This window comes from Coturnix japonica, chromosome 1, assembly GCF_054131305.1.
Source record: "Coturnix japonica strain WE chromosome 1, WE-NBRP24, whole genome shotgun sequence".
NCBI lineage: Eukaryota > Metazoa > Chordata > Aves > Galliformes > Phasianidae > Coturnix > Coturnix japonica.
This window is the reverse complement of record NC_140663.1, coordinates 171,945,595-171,964,272: the sequence shown is the minus strand read 5'-3', so window position 1 is coordinate 171,964,272 and position 18,678 is coordinate 171,945,595. Positions and strand designations below refer to the sequence as shown.

The 18,678-nt window shown below is 43.6% G+C and overlaps 1 protein-coding gene across 3 annotated transcripts in view; it reads right to left on the bottom strand.

Moving 5' to 3' along the window:
- Positions 1-18,678, bottom strand: part of ME3 (malic enzyme 3) — a 99,329-nt gene that overhangs the window by 33,398 nt on the left and 47,253 nt on the right. For all 3 annotated transcript variants that reach the window (XM_085536495.1, XM_085536496.1, XM_015852389.3), the window contains 2 exons: positions 8,136-8,269; positions 7,490-7,639 (listed from right to left, as the gene is read on the bottom strand). In XM_085536495.1, the coding sequence (XP_085392621.1) occupies positions 7,490-7,639; positions 8,136-8,269 (284 nt within the window). The remainder of the gene's footprint in view (positions 1-7,489; positions 7,640-8,135; positions 8,270-18,678) is intronic.

Below are 18,678 nucleotides of genomic sequence, written 5' to 3'. Positions count from 1 at the left end.
TTGGACAAAATCTACATGGTGATTCATCAGTTGTTCTTACAGATTCGTTTATAATAAAAGCCAGAAACTTTTTTGTTGTTTTAAGATAATTTTCTTTGCAAATTGTAGGACACTGAACAGTACAGTGAGGTTCTGATGAAAATGTAAAAGAAACAAAGCAACTATAGCAATCAACTATTAATGTAATCTACCCAGAGATTTATAAGATGAAATCCTATAATTTGAGTAATTTTAATCTAGAATAATCATAATCTGTGAAGTGAGTGGTTGCATCAGTGTTACAAATGTTCCTAAAGTCATCATCAGGCATTCTAGGCTGGAAAACTAAAATTCAGAGTGGGGGCCAGAAGATGAAGGCTTCAAGGTACAGCAGTGGAAGAATCACTACCAATAACAGCCCCCTAAACCCACACAGGGAAACCTCCATGAAAAGGAAAGAGCCCACTGCCCCCTGGAAAGCTAGTGAGATAAGGAGGGAAATACGAGCTAGCTACAGTAGAGCATAGGTGGATATGGAGAAGGGATGAAGGGGGTGTGGAAGGGAACAGAGGTACAGCTCATGGGAGGTGTAAGGGGATAGCAGACAGAGGTTGAGGGGAATCCTGGATTCACTGGTTTTGCTTGGAAATGGCCTGGAGAATAACCAGTTCTCTTTTTCACTCCATGGGAATCTGATTGAGAAAGACCAGGAAAGAAACTACTGGTAGTGGCCACTGTGCTGCAGTATGAGAATGCAGAAGGTTGGCATGCAGTCCTATTCATAATCCAAGGCTGAGGAGGTGAGCAGACCCAGACTGCTTCTGGTTTATCTCAAACTGCTCATTCCTTCTGGATTCTCAGAACAAAAGGGTTTAACCAGAGAACTGTCATGTTGTAGTGTAGCTCAGAATTAAGTCCTGTTTGTCTTTCAAAACTTCAAGAGAACAATTATTTCCTTGTCATTTTCAAAAGTACTGTTTCAGCGCTGGTATTTGAGAGGAGCTCTGACAATATCTATGTGAAGATTCAGCCCCGAAAGCCAAGGCTGGGTGAGCTAACCAGCTCTGCAGCATGCAAGCTGATTCTTACTCCCTTCTTACTGACCTGCAGGAGAGAGAGGGAGATGCTGAGATGTTCATAACTGCTCTGTGATGCATGTGTAAATGTACAGGCATGGGTAAAGACCAGGATTTGAGGTGAAAGACAAGATCCCACCATTCGGGGATACCAGCTACCAGCATTGTGGGCACGTCTCAAGCACAGTATCCTTCACTTCATTTAAGCTCATTGTGCTCAAATGTCTTGAGACCCAGCTGAAAAGCAGCTTCAAATATAGGAAAATTTGACTCAGCCTTGGCCTTTTTCTGCCTTTTTGTAGGCTGAGTTCTAAACTAGCAAGTGTGTTGGATGCTGGCAGTATCTTAGTAATAGAAAGAATACCAGGTTGTAAAGAGAACCGTGTTGAGATGAGCAGTCAGTGCTGTTGCCCAGACATGTTGATCAAGGAGCTCTTATCTGTTTTAACTGCTAAACACATAATATAGTGTATTCTATTTTACTTTATAGTCCAGAGGTTAAGGTGGGATCAAAACTCTCTGGGAAGCTAAATTAAATCCTACTCTCATAACATTTCCTTCCTGTGCTGCAAAGATTCTTCCAAGACCCACACTTTGGCTTTCAGAGCACACTGCAGGGAATCCCAACATTGAACACAAAGTGAGGACAAAGTCTAACAAAGAAAAAAGGTATTATTTCAACAATATCACATCAATTAGCTTTCAGATAAAATGAAATGTAACCCAGCATGTTCTGTCTTAGTGAATACAGAACCTATCAGCAGCTTTTACACTAAGTCTTCCACAGTCAGAGACTGTGAGTTGCCTGCTGTCAGAATGTGTGTTTTTCACACAGAGTTTTCTCTTTGCTGTAAACAGAAAAGCAGTTCTGAAAACACAGAAAAAAAAGCCCAGGAAGGATAAGAATGACAGCATCAAAACACAGAACCCCACACTCTGTGCAGACCTGTTGGGGAAGTCCTTGGTAAATGCGGAACTGCTCTTCTTGATTTCTCTTTCAGATGCGGATGCCCTGCTGTGAGATGAGGGTGCTGCCACCGGGATGGCAATGATACAACAACATGCCAGATGTCTTACAGCTGCCTTGCGGTATCGTATAAAATGAAAACTCAATAAAAAATTGTCAGAAAAAAAATGTATCATTTTAATATATAAATATTCCATAAACTAACGAGGTGAAGAAGTGTTTCTCCTCGTGCATAATGTCCCCAGATCTATGTAAGGCAGCTCCACAGCCTAATAAACATTGCTGTCCGTAGTTTTCATGCTGGCTGGTGTTATTTCCCCTCCAATTTACATCCTGCTATTCATTATTCTAAATAATTCTTCTCCCTCCTCCCTGTCTGGGATGTTTTTTGTTTAAGGTGCGGTTGTTCCTTGTGGCAGCCGCACAGATTTATGCCAAGTTAAATGTGAACATGTCCTCTTGAATTTCCTTCTACAAGCCACCCTCTTCTTCTGGCCAGCTCCACCTCTCCCTTTGAGCTTCCGGACAATTCAAAACCCTATCTTCCCACTTATTTTGGTCTTTACTGGTTTACAGAAAAGAGAGTGAAGACAATTCAGTGGCCAGTGGCCAGTCTATGGGATTTACCCTGTTCTAACTTCCACGTTTCATAGAAGCATACAATGGTTTGGGTTGGAAGGGACCTTTAAGTCCATCCAGTTCCAGCTCCTACCCTGGGCTGGTTGCCCCCCACCAGCTCAGGCTGCCCAGGGCCCATCCAACCTGGTCTTGAGCACCTCCAGGGATGGGACATCACAGCAATCTGGGCAGCAAAGCCAGGGCCTCACCTCTGTTCTCAGTGAAAAATGTCCTTCTGAAATAAGTCTAGAAATGGAAGGTAACTTTCTTTCCTGTCACTCAGATTGCACAACACCATTAAACAAACAAACAAAAAAAGCCCTCAGCAGAGCCTGATCTGTTGCTGACTGATGTTTCACTCGCCCATTTTTCATCAGGACAAAGATCGTTATTCTGTCAGGCTTAATCTTAGCACCATCTGCATCCTGTTAGCTTTCATTCTCTGGGTTCCACTTCTTCTCAACACGCTTTGCATTGTTCTGCAACCAGTCCTTGTGGATATTCATATCTCCACAAAAGGAGAATGAACCAAATCAAGTTTTGCCAGTGCCCATGACTTTCCTCTGGTGGTAATGCACCAGCATCTTCCATTCCTTCTCTCAAGGTGCCAAAAGCTTTTTCAGAGCAGCTGACAAGTATATATTTTCAAATACCAAAACACTCAGGAAATATGCAGTGTCTTGAGAGGCTGTGGGTTTATGCCATTATAATAGACTGTTCCTCACTATTACCTTAATATTATGCCGAGAGGCTGTGAATTCCCCATTCCTGGAGGTGTTCAAGTCCGAGTTGGATGGGACCCTGGGCAGCCTAGTCCAGTACAAGATCTGGAGGTTGGTGGTTCTGCCTGTGGCATGGGGGTTGGAACTTGATGATCCTTGGGGTCCCTTCCAAGCCATTCTTTGATTCCATGATTCTAAGATTACACAAGAACTAAAACTCTTCCATGCTCTGAGATAAGTTCCTTTCTCTGCTTTCTCTTTGTTAAAAATTACGGAGTTTCTTTTCAGTGATACTGTTATGATTAAAAAAAAAAGATTCTCCAAGCTGAAAAAATACCTTTTTACCTGCAATGCAGATGTTCAGATCTGAGCTGAATGAGAGCAGCATTCACTATGCACATTTTGCATTGGAAAAGAATGAAACAGCAGCAGAAGAAAAGATCATGGTATTACTTTGTGCTTTTCTGCTCAGAGGATTTTCTTCAATCTGAAGTCACAAACTTCAGATTGTCTTAAAGCTTTCAAGCTGCTAGAAGCCTTTTCTAGGACAACACTGACTGTGTTAAGGGGATAACTAACTGGAACTCCTCCTCCTCTTCCTTGTTTAGTGTCTCTTCTCTGTTACATTTCATTCCCTCCCACTACCAAATTTTTGATGAGGACAAAGGAACCTCAGGCTTTGAAAAGCAAACATTTCCAAGGTCCACATTCCTTTGTACTTTTCATAGCATCCCCTTTCCATCCAGCCACAGAAGGGCATCACAGCTGCTGAACATTAGCAAACCTACCCTCCATGAGCCTTCATCAGCTTGCTTCAGCTTCTGCACATCCCTTTTCCCCCTGCCAGCACAACTGTTGAGTGAACAACCAGGGATGGATGGGTGGCATTGCTTCCTTCAGGTCCTGTGATGGGCTGGCATGTTAGTGACCGACACACTGTGTGGGGGCCTTGAAATGGCCTTCACAATATTAATGCATCTGCATCCCCTCACAGTCTTTCCAGAACCTGCAGAGATAAATGTGACTGCAGATTTTCCTAATGCAGCTACAACTCCAAGACCCTGCAACACCAACTTATAATTACAGAATGGCTTGAGTTGGAAGGAACCTCAAAGATCACATTGTCCCAACCCCCTGCTGTGGGCAAGGTTGCCAGCCACTAAATCAGGCACCATCTCAGGCTGCACAGAGCCCCATCCAATCTAGACTCGAACACCTCCAAGGAAGGGGTAGTCACAGCTTCTCAGGCCTTTTTCTACTGCTGAATAGAACAAACGTATGTTTTCAGACTGTTGGCTCAATGGCTTTTCAAAAGGAAGGAACAGCAGGTGCCAGATGCCATGCGGAGCAGGTGAGTCTGCTGATACCTGCACAGGATGCTGAGTGCTGGTGTGGGAGGAGATATCCAAACACGAGCCCCATACGTGTGCAGGTGAAAAAGCTGGTACACAGAGACCAGGAAAGGTAAAAGAGTCACTGAGTTATGACAGCAGAATGCAGCAAACAAAATCTGCAGCTGTGCCAACACTGATAAACGCATTCTGATGAGAGAAGCCCTGCTGGACCTCGTAGGAATAATTTGAGATACTCTTGTACAAGACTTGCCTTGTAAGCAAGTTACTTACGCTTTAATGTTACCACGTTCAGCCCTGAAATATAAAATCAAGCGCTAATGGGGCTAACAGAGATCTCGACACAAGGAAGCAGCTTATTGCATTCACGGGTCACTAATTTCTGCTGCTGAGGCTGCAGACAGACTGCATAATATCCTGCAGACCTCCCTCCCTCCCATAAGCTTGCTGTATACAAGTCAAGCCATGCTGGTGCACATGGGATATTTTAAGCTGAGATATCTCTTATCTCCCCCACCCAAACAAGAGCATTAAATGTGATGGTTTGGATGGAAAGGTAATTGCTGCAGCAAACATTCCAAATTTCCAAAGAGCTGAGCTGGAAGGTTTTAGGGAGATTTTGATTCACTGAAGAGGTGATCCAAAACCAACAAGACAAAGTTCCCAGCAGGACACAGAGCAAGGAGAAATGCACAATTACAAAGCTGCGTAAATCTGGTGGAGTAATTGTACTAAGGAAAGGATTCATAGTGTGTGCTTCAGGAGACATGGAGCCAAAGGGGAGATGATCTGGGCAGGGCAGCAACAGTCCCAAGCAGGGAAGTCACCAGGCTGAACACCGTTCTGGTTTCAGCTGTGAAAAGGTTATCATAGATGAATATTGCATCTGCAGACATCATTTGGGTCAGACACTAGGGGAAAAATAGCCTACTCGTATGAGAGCTAAATACTGGAATGGTTTATGTAGAGATGCCTTATTGGAGATTTAAAATAAAGTGTAATCAGCTAATGAACAGGATTATGATGAGGCTTCCTGTGGCAGCAGAGCAAAACTGAGCAGCTTGGAATTTTTCCCCAGTTCTAGATCCAAGAGGGGAGATCTAGGTTAGATATAAGAAAGAAGTCTTCTGCATTGAGGGTGGTGAGGCACTGGGAGCAGGTTTCCCAGAGATGTGGTTGGTGCCATCCCTGAAGACTTGGAAGGCAAGGCTGGATCAAGCCCTGGGCAACCTGACTTACCTGTGGCATCCCTGTGCATTGCAGGGGAGTTGGGCTAGATGGCCTTCAGAGGTCCCTTCCAAGTCTAAGGATTCAATGATTCTATGTTGTGCACTTCCTAAAACAGCTGTGAGATACATGGGGATATAAGGCTTATGTGGCGATCATTTTGTTTTAAAAGCCTTCTGATGCAAATAAAATTGGGTGAGAAGAATTGCCTTCACAGGCAATCAGTGCAGCAGAGGGGAACTAATATATGAAGAGCCAGAAATTTAGACTTAATAATTCCTGAGCTCCCCCAATCTTCTGGTCCCAGTGATTTGAGCAGAAGGTGTTGGCATGCTACCCTGAGCTAAGCTTTTAGCAGGCAAGCTCCTGATGTACATAATGCACTTCAGGAGAGAAGATATTTGCTGCAAGACAATAAGACACAGCTACAAAATAAGCACGCACGAATGATTCTCGTTTTAATCTCATCACTTTGCATGATATAATAGCTCTTTGTTTTTTGGAACCAAAGCCCTAGTTTGCTAAAAAAAAAATATGTTTGATTAAAACCAAACCTGACACTAGGCTGAAATTCACTCACAGGAGGAACTCCGTGCCATAGGAAATTCAGTGTGCTAAGGGTGCAATAGTCTGCCATTTACTGCAGAAGCCACAGGCTGCAATCCAGAGCAGCTCTAAGCCCAAATTCAACAGTAAAGATCTCAGACTGTGAGAACAGATGTCCTTACCGCACTGGTGAAATAATGTGGGTTGAAAACATCGTAAAAAAAGTGAGTTAGAGGATGGGGAATTCTCCAAAATCAATGAATGCAGAAGGAGTTGAGCATACAAAGACTCTTCTTTGGGACACCAGAGTGGCTGGGATGGAAAAGAAGCGGAAGTCTTAAATGCTGTTGGAATTTTTTGCAAGGTAAAGGCAAACTGATGGCAGAAATGATGACTCAGAGATTTCTTGAGGTCCCTTCCAACATCTGTGATTCTGTGGTTCTGTGCTTCACTGAATTAAAATGGCTGTTCTTGGAACAGAGGGTCAGAAATTGGCTGCTGTGTATCTTGGTTGGCCACCTTATCCATGCTGTGTTATTCATCATCTGTTTACACAGCCTTCACATCTTCAACATCTCCTTTGAAAATGATTTTTGTGGGGTGGTTTGTGGGAAGCACAATGAGAAAATGAAAGTCAGCACAGTGTATCCCAAATGCAACAATTACTCACAAGCCAGCACTGCAGAAGGAGCTCTGTGCTCCCAAGACTGCAGCAGGAGAAGGGGTGCAACCATAAATACAGAGAGACATCTGGAGCTGGGCTTCAGACTGCGCAGTACTGCTGGAGAGCAAGACCACTCTGTTCACTGTTTATAAGAAGAAAGCAGAGCTATTCTCAGCTCCCCAGCTCATCATCAAACATACCCATGAAGTTGCTTGATAGCCAATTTTTTGATTAGGGATGAAGTTTTAGATGTTTCAGGCCACCCACATCTGGATGGGCTGTTGGCACAAAAGCAATATTCAAGTGAAAGAAAGGGCAAGAATGTTTTTTTCACTCACCGTGGTCTCCTGAAAGCCAAGCCGTACTGTTGACATGCCAGGCCAACTGTTGGGGTGTAAACGATGGGCATGAATCTCTCGATGTCGGAGGTCAGCACTCGGTAAAACAGCTTCTCATTCCTGTCTTGTAATGTCATAAGAAAAATATACCTTGCAAGTAAAATGAAACAGATATATATCAGCACTTATGCATGTTGGCAGTTTCATAAAGAGAAACAGTTGGCTCCCTCCGCATGTACTCAGCTTTGCAAATCCCCGACACTTCCCAAGTGCTACAGCATGAACATCAGTGCCACATCATCCTATGTACATATGTACACAAAATGCTACAGCATGAACAGCAGCGCCACATCATCCTATGTACATATGTACACAAAGGAGAGCAATCCAGCAGGTTAATGTCACAGCTCTCCAGCAATATGCTAGTAGAAGAAAAGCTATAGCAGTGCTATTTTGGGACAGGAATGGCATGCAATTGACAGCAGACAGGCAGGAATAAACATTAAACACTACTGATGAGTGGAAAAAGAGTGACTCTGAAGGAAAACCCAGTGCTTCGAAACAGGATCCTCTAGTGTTCCAGAGGACTTTGAAGAACCATGACTTAAAAGGAAAGGAAGGAGGAAATGAGATGTTTTTGACATACTTGTCCAGATCACTTGTTTTGTTCTCGTAGTTTTTCATGACACGGAGGACCTGGACATCTTGGCTCAAGAAGCAGGGAGGCAGAAGGCCATGAATTCCCAGCTGCAGCCTCTCTTTAAGTGTGAAAGCCATTCCCTGGGGAGAAAAGGGGAAGGCAGGATCAGTCAGCAAAACACACTGACAGATACACCCCAATTAGAAAAGCAGAATGTGTCCTCATACTGTCAAATTGCCCACTCCCAAATAGTGATTCCCCTTCATGATGGCAGACAGCACCATATAGGTGCAGGTATGGCCACCAGGAATGTTCACTCCCCCAAAACACCACGGCTCCTGAACCACGAGGGCTGTGGTCTCTAGGGAGACCTCATTGTGTCTTCCTAGTGCTTAAAAGGAGCTTAGAAACAGGAGGGAAATAACTTTTTATGTGGGCAGATAGTGATAGGACAAGGAGTAATGGCTTCAAACCAAAAGAGGAGGTTTAGGTTAGATGTTAGGAGGAAATTCTTTACTCTGAGGGTCGTGAGGCCCTGGCACTGCTGCCCCATGTGTGCCCCATCCCTGGAGGTGCTCACGGCCATGTTGGATGGGCCCTGGGCAGCCTGAGCTGGTGGGGGGCAACCAGCCCAGGGCAGGGGCTGGAACTGAGTGTGCTTTAAGGTATCTCCCAACACAGACCATTCCATCATTATATGATTAGCTCGTACCTACTCGTTTCAATGACCTGAAAACTCCGCTACTGAAGTTTAGCTTTTCTAAATACCATGCTTAGATTTAGACACTGAATTCTCCTACCAAACTCATCTGCTTCACATGGTTTCTGTGTTTCCATCAGCCATACATTTCAATGTCACAACACATATTAATGGCATATTAAGAGCATGGAAGACAGACTTAGTGTGTAGGACTCTTTCTCATTGCCAGTCTCTATGACCCACAGCTCACTTTTTCAAGGAGCACACAGGGTGACATACATCCTATAAGGAAGCTCATCCTGCCCACAGCTGAATGTCAAACTCTGGATTGCATGGGAAATCCCTGCTCTTAAGGGACCATTCTTAAGCAGAAGCCTGAGTGTATCCCGCTCCCACGTGTGTGTTCAGAGAAGCAGCAACATCCTGCAGCAGGCTCAGTCTGCTGAGCAGCAGTGGTAAATGCACTCTGCAGTCTGGGAAGAAGATTATAAAAGCTTCTAGTCTTTAATTAATAGGATTTCTGCTATTCTTATTCCAAATTAGACAGCAGGATAGAAGGAAACATTTCCAGAAGTCTGAAGTGCTTTAATCCTAATGAAAATTCCACCCATAACTAACCAACCGAGTTGTATCTTGATGAAGAGCTGGCAGTAAATTATTCAAAATCAGTAATTATGGGTATGTCTACTCAAGCAAACAGAGAAATGCTTGAAAAATTCCTAATGAGCAGCTTTATGAGTATATAGCTGTTAAACTGCTGTTTTCCTCAGGGCTCTGGTGTTAATCTACGGCAAATAGCTGTTATTAGTGCTGCACAAGGAGATATATCTGGATGAAGTTGTTTCTGGCAGCCTTCCACCGCCTCCAGTTGCTTGTTCCTGTCCCCGTGCCACCCCAATGCGTGTGCCAGCAAAAGTATTTGTGGGGTCACATGGTTAATGAGGGAGAGGAAGGAGCGGGATTAAAAATAACCAGGTCATTGAGCTGTGAGCAGCTCCCCGGGCTGACACACACTGTCAGTCGTGGGAATGGGACGCTGTGAGAGCCGTGCACTTGTCCATGGCAGGGCTGCTGCAGAGAACGTGTGCCAGGTCATCAGCAGGGACACAGCAACCTGGCAGAGATTACACAGTGATGGAGGGAAGGGCCGGAACTGATTCTCTGATTTGCCTGATCCATGGCTTGCACGTTGTGCGACACTTCTCCTGCTGTTGCATGGTGTGGTAGCACAAGTGAAGTCTTTATGGATTTCATGGAATCATAGGCTAGAATCATGGAATCATTAAGGTAGGAGAAGACCACTAAGATCACCCAGTCCAACCATTCCCCTACCACCAATTTCCCACGAGCATTAATACTACATCTGCTCTTTCCTTAAACACCCCCAGGGATAGTGACTCCTCCACCCCCCTGGGCAGCCCCTTCAGTGCCTCACCGCTCTTTATGAGACAATTTTTTCCTAATATCCAACCTGAACCTCCCCTGGTGCAACTTGAAGCCATTCCCTTTCATCTTATCACTGTTACCTGGGAGAAGAGGCCAACTCCATCTCACTATAGCCTCCTTTCAGGGAGCTGTAGAGAGTGATAAGGTCTCCCCTGAGCCTCCTCTTCTCCAGACCAAACAATCCCAGTTCCCTCAGCCACTTTCCATAAGACTTGTGCTACAGATCCCTCACAACTACATTGCCCTTCTCTGGACACACTCCAGGACCTCAATGTCTTTCTTGTAGTGAGGGACACAAAACTAACACAGCACTCAAGGTGCAGCCAAGCACAGGGGGGAAGGACATTCAGATTCTGGGACATCTAAGAAGAAATGTTCCATATACCACAAGCTGTTTCTTAATTTTTCTGCTCTGTGTCAGGCCAGAACCAAGCACTTCCCAGATCTTTGATGCAGGACCACAACAAAGAGGAATCATCCCCATTGGCTGAGCAGCAGTCAGCAGATGATTGGAGGCAGAGTTCATTATTTTCATGCCAAACCCAGGAGCAGCTCCACGAGCCCTGTGTTGGTAGATAGATGTTGCACCAGGATGTGGCTGGTTTTGCTGCAGCATCTGACATTTTTTAATGCAAATTTCCTTCCTGGACTTGAGAAGCCTTTCCCCTGAAGAGTTTCCCAGCAGAACTGGTATGTTCCCACAAGATAAAGCTTGAGTTTTTATGAGTCATCATTTTTATCTATTTATTTCTTTATTTGAATTTAAAGAAAAACATTCTCATCAGAAAATTTGCATTCGTTTCTATTCTCCAAACCAGAGACTACTACAATACCAGACCAAGATCAACACTGGACATCAGTTCTAAAGCACTTCTTGGCTTTGAGATGACACTACTGTATCACAGCAGGGAAAACACAGCTACCATGAATGTCAAAGTTTATCTGCAATGAGTAGGAAAAAAGGAAAAAGATTATCACAATTTTAAACCATTTACTTCCTGTAACCTTTGAACCTGGAGGATAGATAAGGGGAGACAGAAATATTTGGCACTAATACTCCACTTGCTTGCCCAGTGAGTCACATCACAGCAGACCTGGCCACAACCTGACCCTGCAGTAGCAGTGAAGCTCAGCAAAGCTGTGCTGCTCGCTCTTCCAAGGGAGAAAGAGATAGAAAAGGTAGAAACACAGCATCCTAGATACTTCTGTGCCCAGCCACTAAAAATCATCTTGTAGCATTTTTTCACCATATATAAGGAGGCCTTTCAGTTATTTTCCACCTATTAAAATAGTGAGCAATTTCAATATATTTCATCAAATGCTCACACACCCCGGTCAGTCTGACATCTGACATCACCACCTCATTGCACTTCTGCACTCACTGCATCCATATCAGCGGCATCAGTAGGAGTACTCTCATACTGGGGCAGCTGCAGCTGTGTGCAATGAGGAAGCTGCTGCCTTCCCAACCACCGACATCTCTGAAATACTTTTACATACAGAGTTGGTCCATCCAAGAACACCTCTGTGGCCGGGACTAGAGCTCTGCAGGTCCAGGAGCAGGACCCCTGGCTGAAGCCTTACATTCATTGGAACAGCACAGCGTGAAATGAATTTGGAAACACACTCTGCCTCAGATCAAAAGGTGGAATTCACGGAGCTCTCGCTATGTTTAAGATTAAAGCTTTTGGGGTTGGATTTCTTTTATTGTTTTTTAAGGCTGCCTGAAAGCCATATTGTACCACTCTTTTTCTGGTCTTGAAAGGTCTAATGATTAGAAGGTGAGCCACTGCCCTGCAGAGCTAAAGCCAGGTGCTGCAGTTCATTTATAAATGTGTGGGGAATGAGTTGTCATGGAGAGGGCAGATGCTATGTCACTGACCAACAACAAAGGCCAAAATATCAGCTGCTCACCAGGCTTCATGCTCTGTGAAGGCTGAGTAAGGGGTTTTGTGCTGAAAAAGAACCTCAGATGCTTCTGGTTTCTTATCTCCAAGAGCACCAAGCCCATAGGTGGCAGCTCTCTCTTTCTTTTTTAGTTGTGTGCTGTGTAGTGTTTCCACTTTGTATTGAAAATATCTGCATAAAAAGGTAGGGAAGGAGACACACTGGAAGGGTGAACCTTTATTTTTCATTTTAAATGTCTTGTATCATCTTAGTACCTTCAATTTACACATGTATGTGCTCTTATGTTTGGAAAAGAACCAAACCCACAGTGCTTTGGGGTACATGGAAGACATCATCATGTCTTATCTGAAACCTGGAATGATTTCTCCCTGCACCTTCTCAGCAGTTATTGCTGAGCAAATCTTTTGTTGACCATGAATTACAAAGTCTTTTTATAGTGCCAGTCCTTCTGTATGGGTTCAAAGTCACAAACTGAAAAATCCCACCCTTTTGGCCATCTCCTTTGTTACAAAGCGATTCAATCATGGATTTCTAACCCTTTCATATCCTTGTTCCTCTCCTGAAGAGCTGGAGAATGATAAAGAAGCCCTTCAAAACAGAGATAATTAAGCAACTGAATTCTGTTTGTTTCAGTTCCTGGTGAACCACCTTCAGCACCAGTGGAAGCCATCTCTGCTATTAAAGAGGTTTCACGAGTAAATGTTTTGCTTCCTCTCGATGGATTACAGCAGTATATTTACATTCCTGTTCTCACCTTTATCTCATCCTACAACAGTGATTTTTCTAAGAGTGAACAGAACATACTGGTTTGCCCAGAGAGGTAGTGGATGCGCCACCCCCTGACCCTCAAAGTCAGATTGATGGGGTTCAGAGCACCTGATGGAGCTGTAGGTGTCCACATTTATTGCAGGGGGGTTGGACCAGATGGCCTTTAAGGGTGCCTTCCAACTCAGCTGATTCAATTACTGTATGATTTTGTACCAAACCCATGTGTCAAACCTCTTACTGTACAGCGACCTGATGGCTGCAATGGGTATGTGGCAGGCTCACAGGCAACAGCAGAGACAAGGCGTTCCCACATGTTACTGGAAGTTAACTCTATGAGTAAATCTCATTAGCAGAATGTCTTCAGGGCTTTATTCATTAATTCATAGGAGCAATGTCAGCACAAAGCCCCTCGCCATGTTTTCAGACAGCAGGGGTACAGCTCTAGACTGAATTTAGCAGAGAACTCATTACTCTTCCCACAGTTTGCCAGCCTCCAGGGCACTAATTTTTCCTTCATAGAAAACGAAACAAAAAATCCATTTGCTAGAAATTATGTGTGTTTTGTCTGCAAACAAGAATCTGTTATTCTGAGTGAAGGATTTTTCAACCTGAGCTAGATGGACTTCCCCAGAGAGCAGCTGGTTTGGCTGAGTGGTTTTGTGAAGGCTCTGTAACCACACGGGTAGTCAAGAAAAGCCTTGTTTTCTTCTTATCAGGAAAGGTGAAGGTAGACAATTAATACCAAGTAAGACATGACATGATACAGCTGTATTATTATTATTATTATTATTATTATTATTATTATTATTATTATTTTCTTAATAAGAAATTCAAATTTGGGGCTAAACCCAATGCCTTGTTTTCTTTCCACAAGAGAAAAATCAAGACCTCATGGACTTCTGGCCTAGTTAATGGGAATACTTCTTTGCCTTAAGTGAGAAATAGATTAGGATGAGTTCTTTTTTACTTTTGCTACTAGCTTTGAATACGTCTTTATAAGTATGAAGTGCACTGGTAAGGGAGAAGAGTAAAATCAGTGCATGGAGGATAGATAGAACCACCAAGCTACAGAAGGACTTGATTTTAAGGGGTGATACACAGTACCTGCACACACACAGGTTGCAGAGAAGAAGTGTTCCTGCATGGATGAGTGTAAAACCTGAAGTGCCCAGTGTCACACCTTTTAGATGTCAGTCAGCGAACACAACAAGCTAGCCCAGGACAACTTTGTGGCTTATGGGCTTCTCATTTCTGTCTCAGCTGGGGGGGTTGCTGTTCTTTAACTGCCTGCAGAGAGTGAGCAATGTAACATCACTTTCTGTAAGAGCCCCACCAAGCACAAACTACAATATTTCTGTCAGAGCATGGCCATTCCTGTGATGCTGCAGACACACGTTTCTCCCCGTTATGATATTTTCCCTAGATGGGAAGAATTCTGCATAAAAACACTTGCATTCCGAAGTCTATGAAAAACAGCCCTCATCCTCAACTTGGACAGGCAAATATGCCTGAGAACAAAGATCAAGGCAATTTGAAGGCTGAAATGTGATCCAAAACACTGAAAGAATACAGTTTTAAAAGCCATTTTTACGATGTCTGGAAACTTCTACCATCATGCATGCACACAGCTGGTCATGTGAATTGTGGTTACGTATAATTTGGGTTCAGTGCTATATCAAGCACCAACTTCCTTTTGAGGTTGCAGCAAATTACACAAAATGAGACTGGAGTGTTTACTACTCACACACAAACTGCCTTGTACTGTGATTTTGGAGAATGGGAATCTCTCTTCAACTTACATCCCCTTTGCTGTTACACCTCCAGGATGAGATCCTCCCAACCTTGAGGATGCTCCAGAGGTGGGCTGGAGTGAGATTACTATTCGTGGATGATTGCTGATGTCTGCATTAGGTTGAACACCACTGGCACACACTGCCTAAGTCATACAGCTGACTGTTTCACTTCCCTGCAGCACTCTACCCTTTTACGGCCTATAATAAAGAGACAGGGTAACACTATGTTGGGCTTTTTGGGGACATGGTCTCTGTTTGTCCCTGATTAATGTGAGTCAGGGATCACAGCTGCTCCACTTGAGGCTCACAGTGGCTCTGTGACCAGAATCAGCCCCCACTCCTGGAGCAAATTCTGGTGTAAGGCTCCACTCAGGAGGCAAGAGGAGGCCTTTGTGCTGCTGTAATAGGACAATAGGCAGTGGTTTCAAACTAAAAGTGTGAAGTTTTAGATTAGATATAAAGAAAAGCTTTTTAATGATCAGGGTAGTGAAGCACTGGAACAGAGTGGCCAAGAGGTGTTGGATGCCCCATCCCTGGCAATATTCAAGGTCAGGCTGGATGGGGCTCTGAGTGACTTCATCTAGCTGTAGGTGCCCCTGTTCTTTGTAGGGGAGTTGGGATGGATGGCTTTCAAGGATCCCTTCCGACTGAAAAGATTCTGTGATTCTATGAAATTCAGTACAAATGCATGCCTTTTTCTGGCCCAGCCTCCATCTGGCCATGCGATGATCTCGCCACTGACCCCAGAGGCTGCTGTTCTGCCAAGCACATGTTTTGCTTTTGTGCTGAGATCAGTCATCCCACTGTCCAAATGGCTTTTGGCACCACTAAGGAAAGTAGCTTGCCTACCGTGACTACCTCTGACCCGACCCCTCGTCCTCCTCCTCTGGAGGTGAATGCAGAGAGGAAAAGGGAAGATGCTTAAAGTACTCATATACGTGTGAGTTGACCTTTTGGTTCTACAGCACTCATCACCTCTGTGTGCACCCTGCCTGCTATCTTGGTTTCTTGTCAACCGATTGTGAGCTGTCTCTAAATGACACGCAATCAGCATTTCTGGCCCTGATTCTGGAGCATCTGGACTGCAATTTGTACAATAACACAAATAGAAAATGATACATCCTTCCTATCAAACTTCCCCACCAGGATTTCTAAATATTCTTCCAATGATATAGCCCTTTTATTTCCTATTTTCTTTACTCCTCAAAAGTTTAGCTCTATTCTTTCCATATGGCGTGAGCAGAACTATGTCCAAATAGTCCAGGTGACAAAATACTGCTAATTTCATACATGCTTTAATTTTTCTTTTCACTTTCTTGAGACTGAGTTTAACCACTTCCAATTTCAAAGGTACTTGCTGCACTGGGAAGATATTTACAGTAGACTATAAATCAAATAAAGTTTCTGAGATTTTTCCAAAAGAGTTCAAAAATGAAAACTCCCATCCTTTTCTTCCAACTGTTTCTAATCAAAGGCAGTATGAAAGAAGTTATCCAAGTCCAGAATGGGGAAAATAAAGAAGGACAAATGCTTAGAGATGAAGTTTAAAGATCAAAAACCTTTTGATTTCATAAGCTGTTTGACAAACATTTCTGTGGAACAGGAACTGCAGCAAGATGTAATAAAGCATTTATGTCACTTTGCAACATGCGTGACCACTCGTTGGTCAGGGCAGCTGGACTGTTCATTGTGACTAGGAAGCTGTACATCATCCTGCTGGCAAACCTTCAAATGAGTTTACAGAAAAATAAAATGAAAAGGTTCAGCTCTTGCTTCCATTAAGTGCTATAACTTCACATGCAAAATATTGTTCTTGGCGTGGATGCTGCCTGTCCACCTCAGCACAACTCATCCAGCCTCTCCTAGCTTGGATGAGTGTTGGCTAAGGCCAGTGCAGCAGCTTCCTTTCTTCAGCAAATTATCTATTAATTGGTAACTGAAACAATAGGGCTAAATGATGTACAGATGAAGTGTGACTTCGCCTGCTATCTAGGCAATGGCGAAAAGACAATCGCTAAAGCATCATTTTAAGCTGTGCACCTGAATTTGTTAGGAGATGCCACTCGATGCATCAAAAGTTCAGGTCTGCCTTTCAAAGTGGGGTTTCAGCTGTGTAATTCCTGCCTTGGTGACAGATCCTGGTACAGTGTGGGAGGCAGAGGCAAAGTCTAAAGGTGTGTGAGAAGGCTGCAGAGATTTTCACTTACGATCTGCTGTGAAAAACCTGTATGCAGTACAACACAATGGCCACTGATTTTGTTTTCTCCAAACCAGCTGATGAGATCAGGCACATCTTTGGGAACAGATCCCTGAACTTCAGGCTTCAGCCCAGGGTTTTGATTCTCCTTTGTTTGGCACCATGGTCATATAACAACAGGAGAGTAAAGGAAGTATAAAATGATTCAGAATGTGCCTAGTGTTTGAAGTAACTCAACTGAAAGGCTAGGTCCTGGACATGCACAGTGAATGTCAGAACTTAAGGAAATGAATATTACTTAGTGCCAAATCTGTAGGATGACCCTTCCTACCACTTTCCCACTTAATAAAGAAAACTTGCCACTAGGATGTGTTTATTTTCAGCTATTTGCATCTTGGCTACATTCATGAAGATGTTCTGTGTACTGATAACATCAGCAATAAGCACACAGGGATCCTCTAAGCACATACCCCATGGTGGTCACCACACAGTGTGTGCTCTAGTCTGTGTCAGCACTGATTTAAAGGCAGCAAAATAACTCTGGTTAGCATGGAGCGGAAATCTGCTTCATTTGGGATAGTTGTGAGCTTTGTGTTTAACTGTATATGCTTCTTTCCAGGCTGCTTCTACTGCGATGCTCAGTCTTAGGTCTTGCTTTTTTTTTTTGTTTTTCCTTTTAAAGAGATCAGTGGACGGAGCCTCCAGTTACACAGAATGAATTCTGATAGAGATATCGATCTCAGCACTGCTGCAGTGTCTGGCCCTCAGAGACAGTATCCCACCCTAGAGCAAGCCATCTGTGAGCTGCATAAAAGCTATCAGGGGCTTCTAGCTATGGAAGAAACTTTCAGAGATAGATAGATAGTCAAGTGGATTCAGGGCCTAACCTCCTGGCAGTGGCCTTTCCTTTTAACCCACACTCCCTGAAGGAAGGAGAGCAGGCTGAGCCTTGGGTGAGAGTCAGTGATGCACAGCCCAAGGGTGAGCAATTAGGGCCTGAAACCCAAGGGCTGAGCTGGTCCTTCTCATGGAATAATTTTCAGACAGGAAAACTTTAAAGCCAACTCTGAGATTCTCTGGAAAACACCTCTTCTGCCCAGGCCTTGAAGTTTTGCTCTGAGCTTGATGCAAACCTTCATTCAGCAGTGAGCTATGATGGAAATTATGAAGCTGGCATTTTGGCCATGCAAAACCATGTACTGAAAGGGAAAGCAAAGTGGACTGAGCGTTTTTTGTTCCTTAGCTGGAGGGTTTGGTGTAGCACTCAGCCCAGGCCATCTGTTCGGCCTAAGTCAATTAGGATTCCAGTGCGAAAACACTAGCTCCAGCAAATGAAATGGCAAAGCTCCTGTTGATTTCAAAGCAGATGAGATATGATAAGCCTTTGAGATTTGTCCGCTAGATGAAAATATAAATGCAAATAATGACAATTAATCACATTATTATTTAAAAAATAATACTTCCTGCGAGTGAAAGTTGAAGTGATGGCAAGACGTAGCAAGGCTTAAATTGTTGCAGACTTGAGGTTTTAAAAATAAATATAACCTCTTTAATAATAAAAATGTTACATTATTAAGCTACTTTTCTTGGAAGGAAAACTGTGGCTTTTTAATATACATGGCTTCGACAAAGTCTGGTACTAGAGACCATATGTAATAAATGCCACAAAGCACATTCTTCCAAACATAAACTCTACAATTTCTACCACTCTGACATGTCTCACCTTATTGCCTTTGG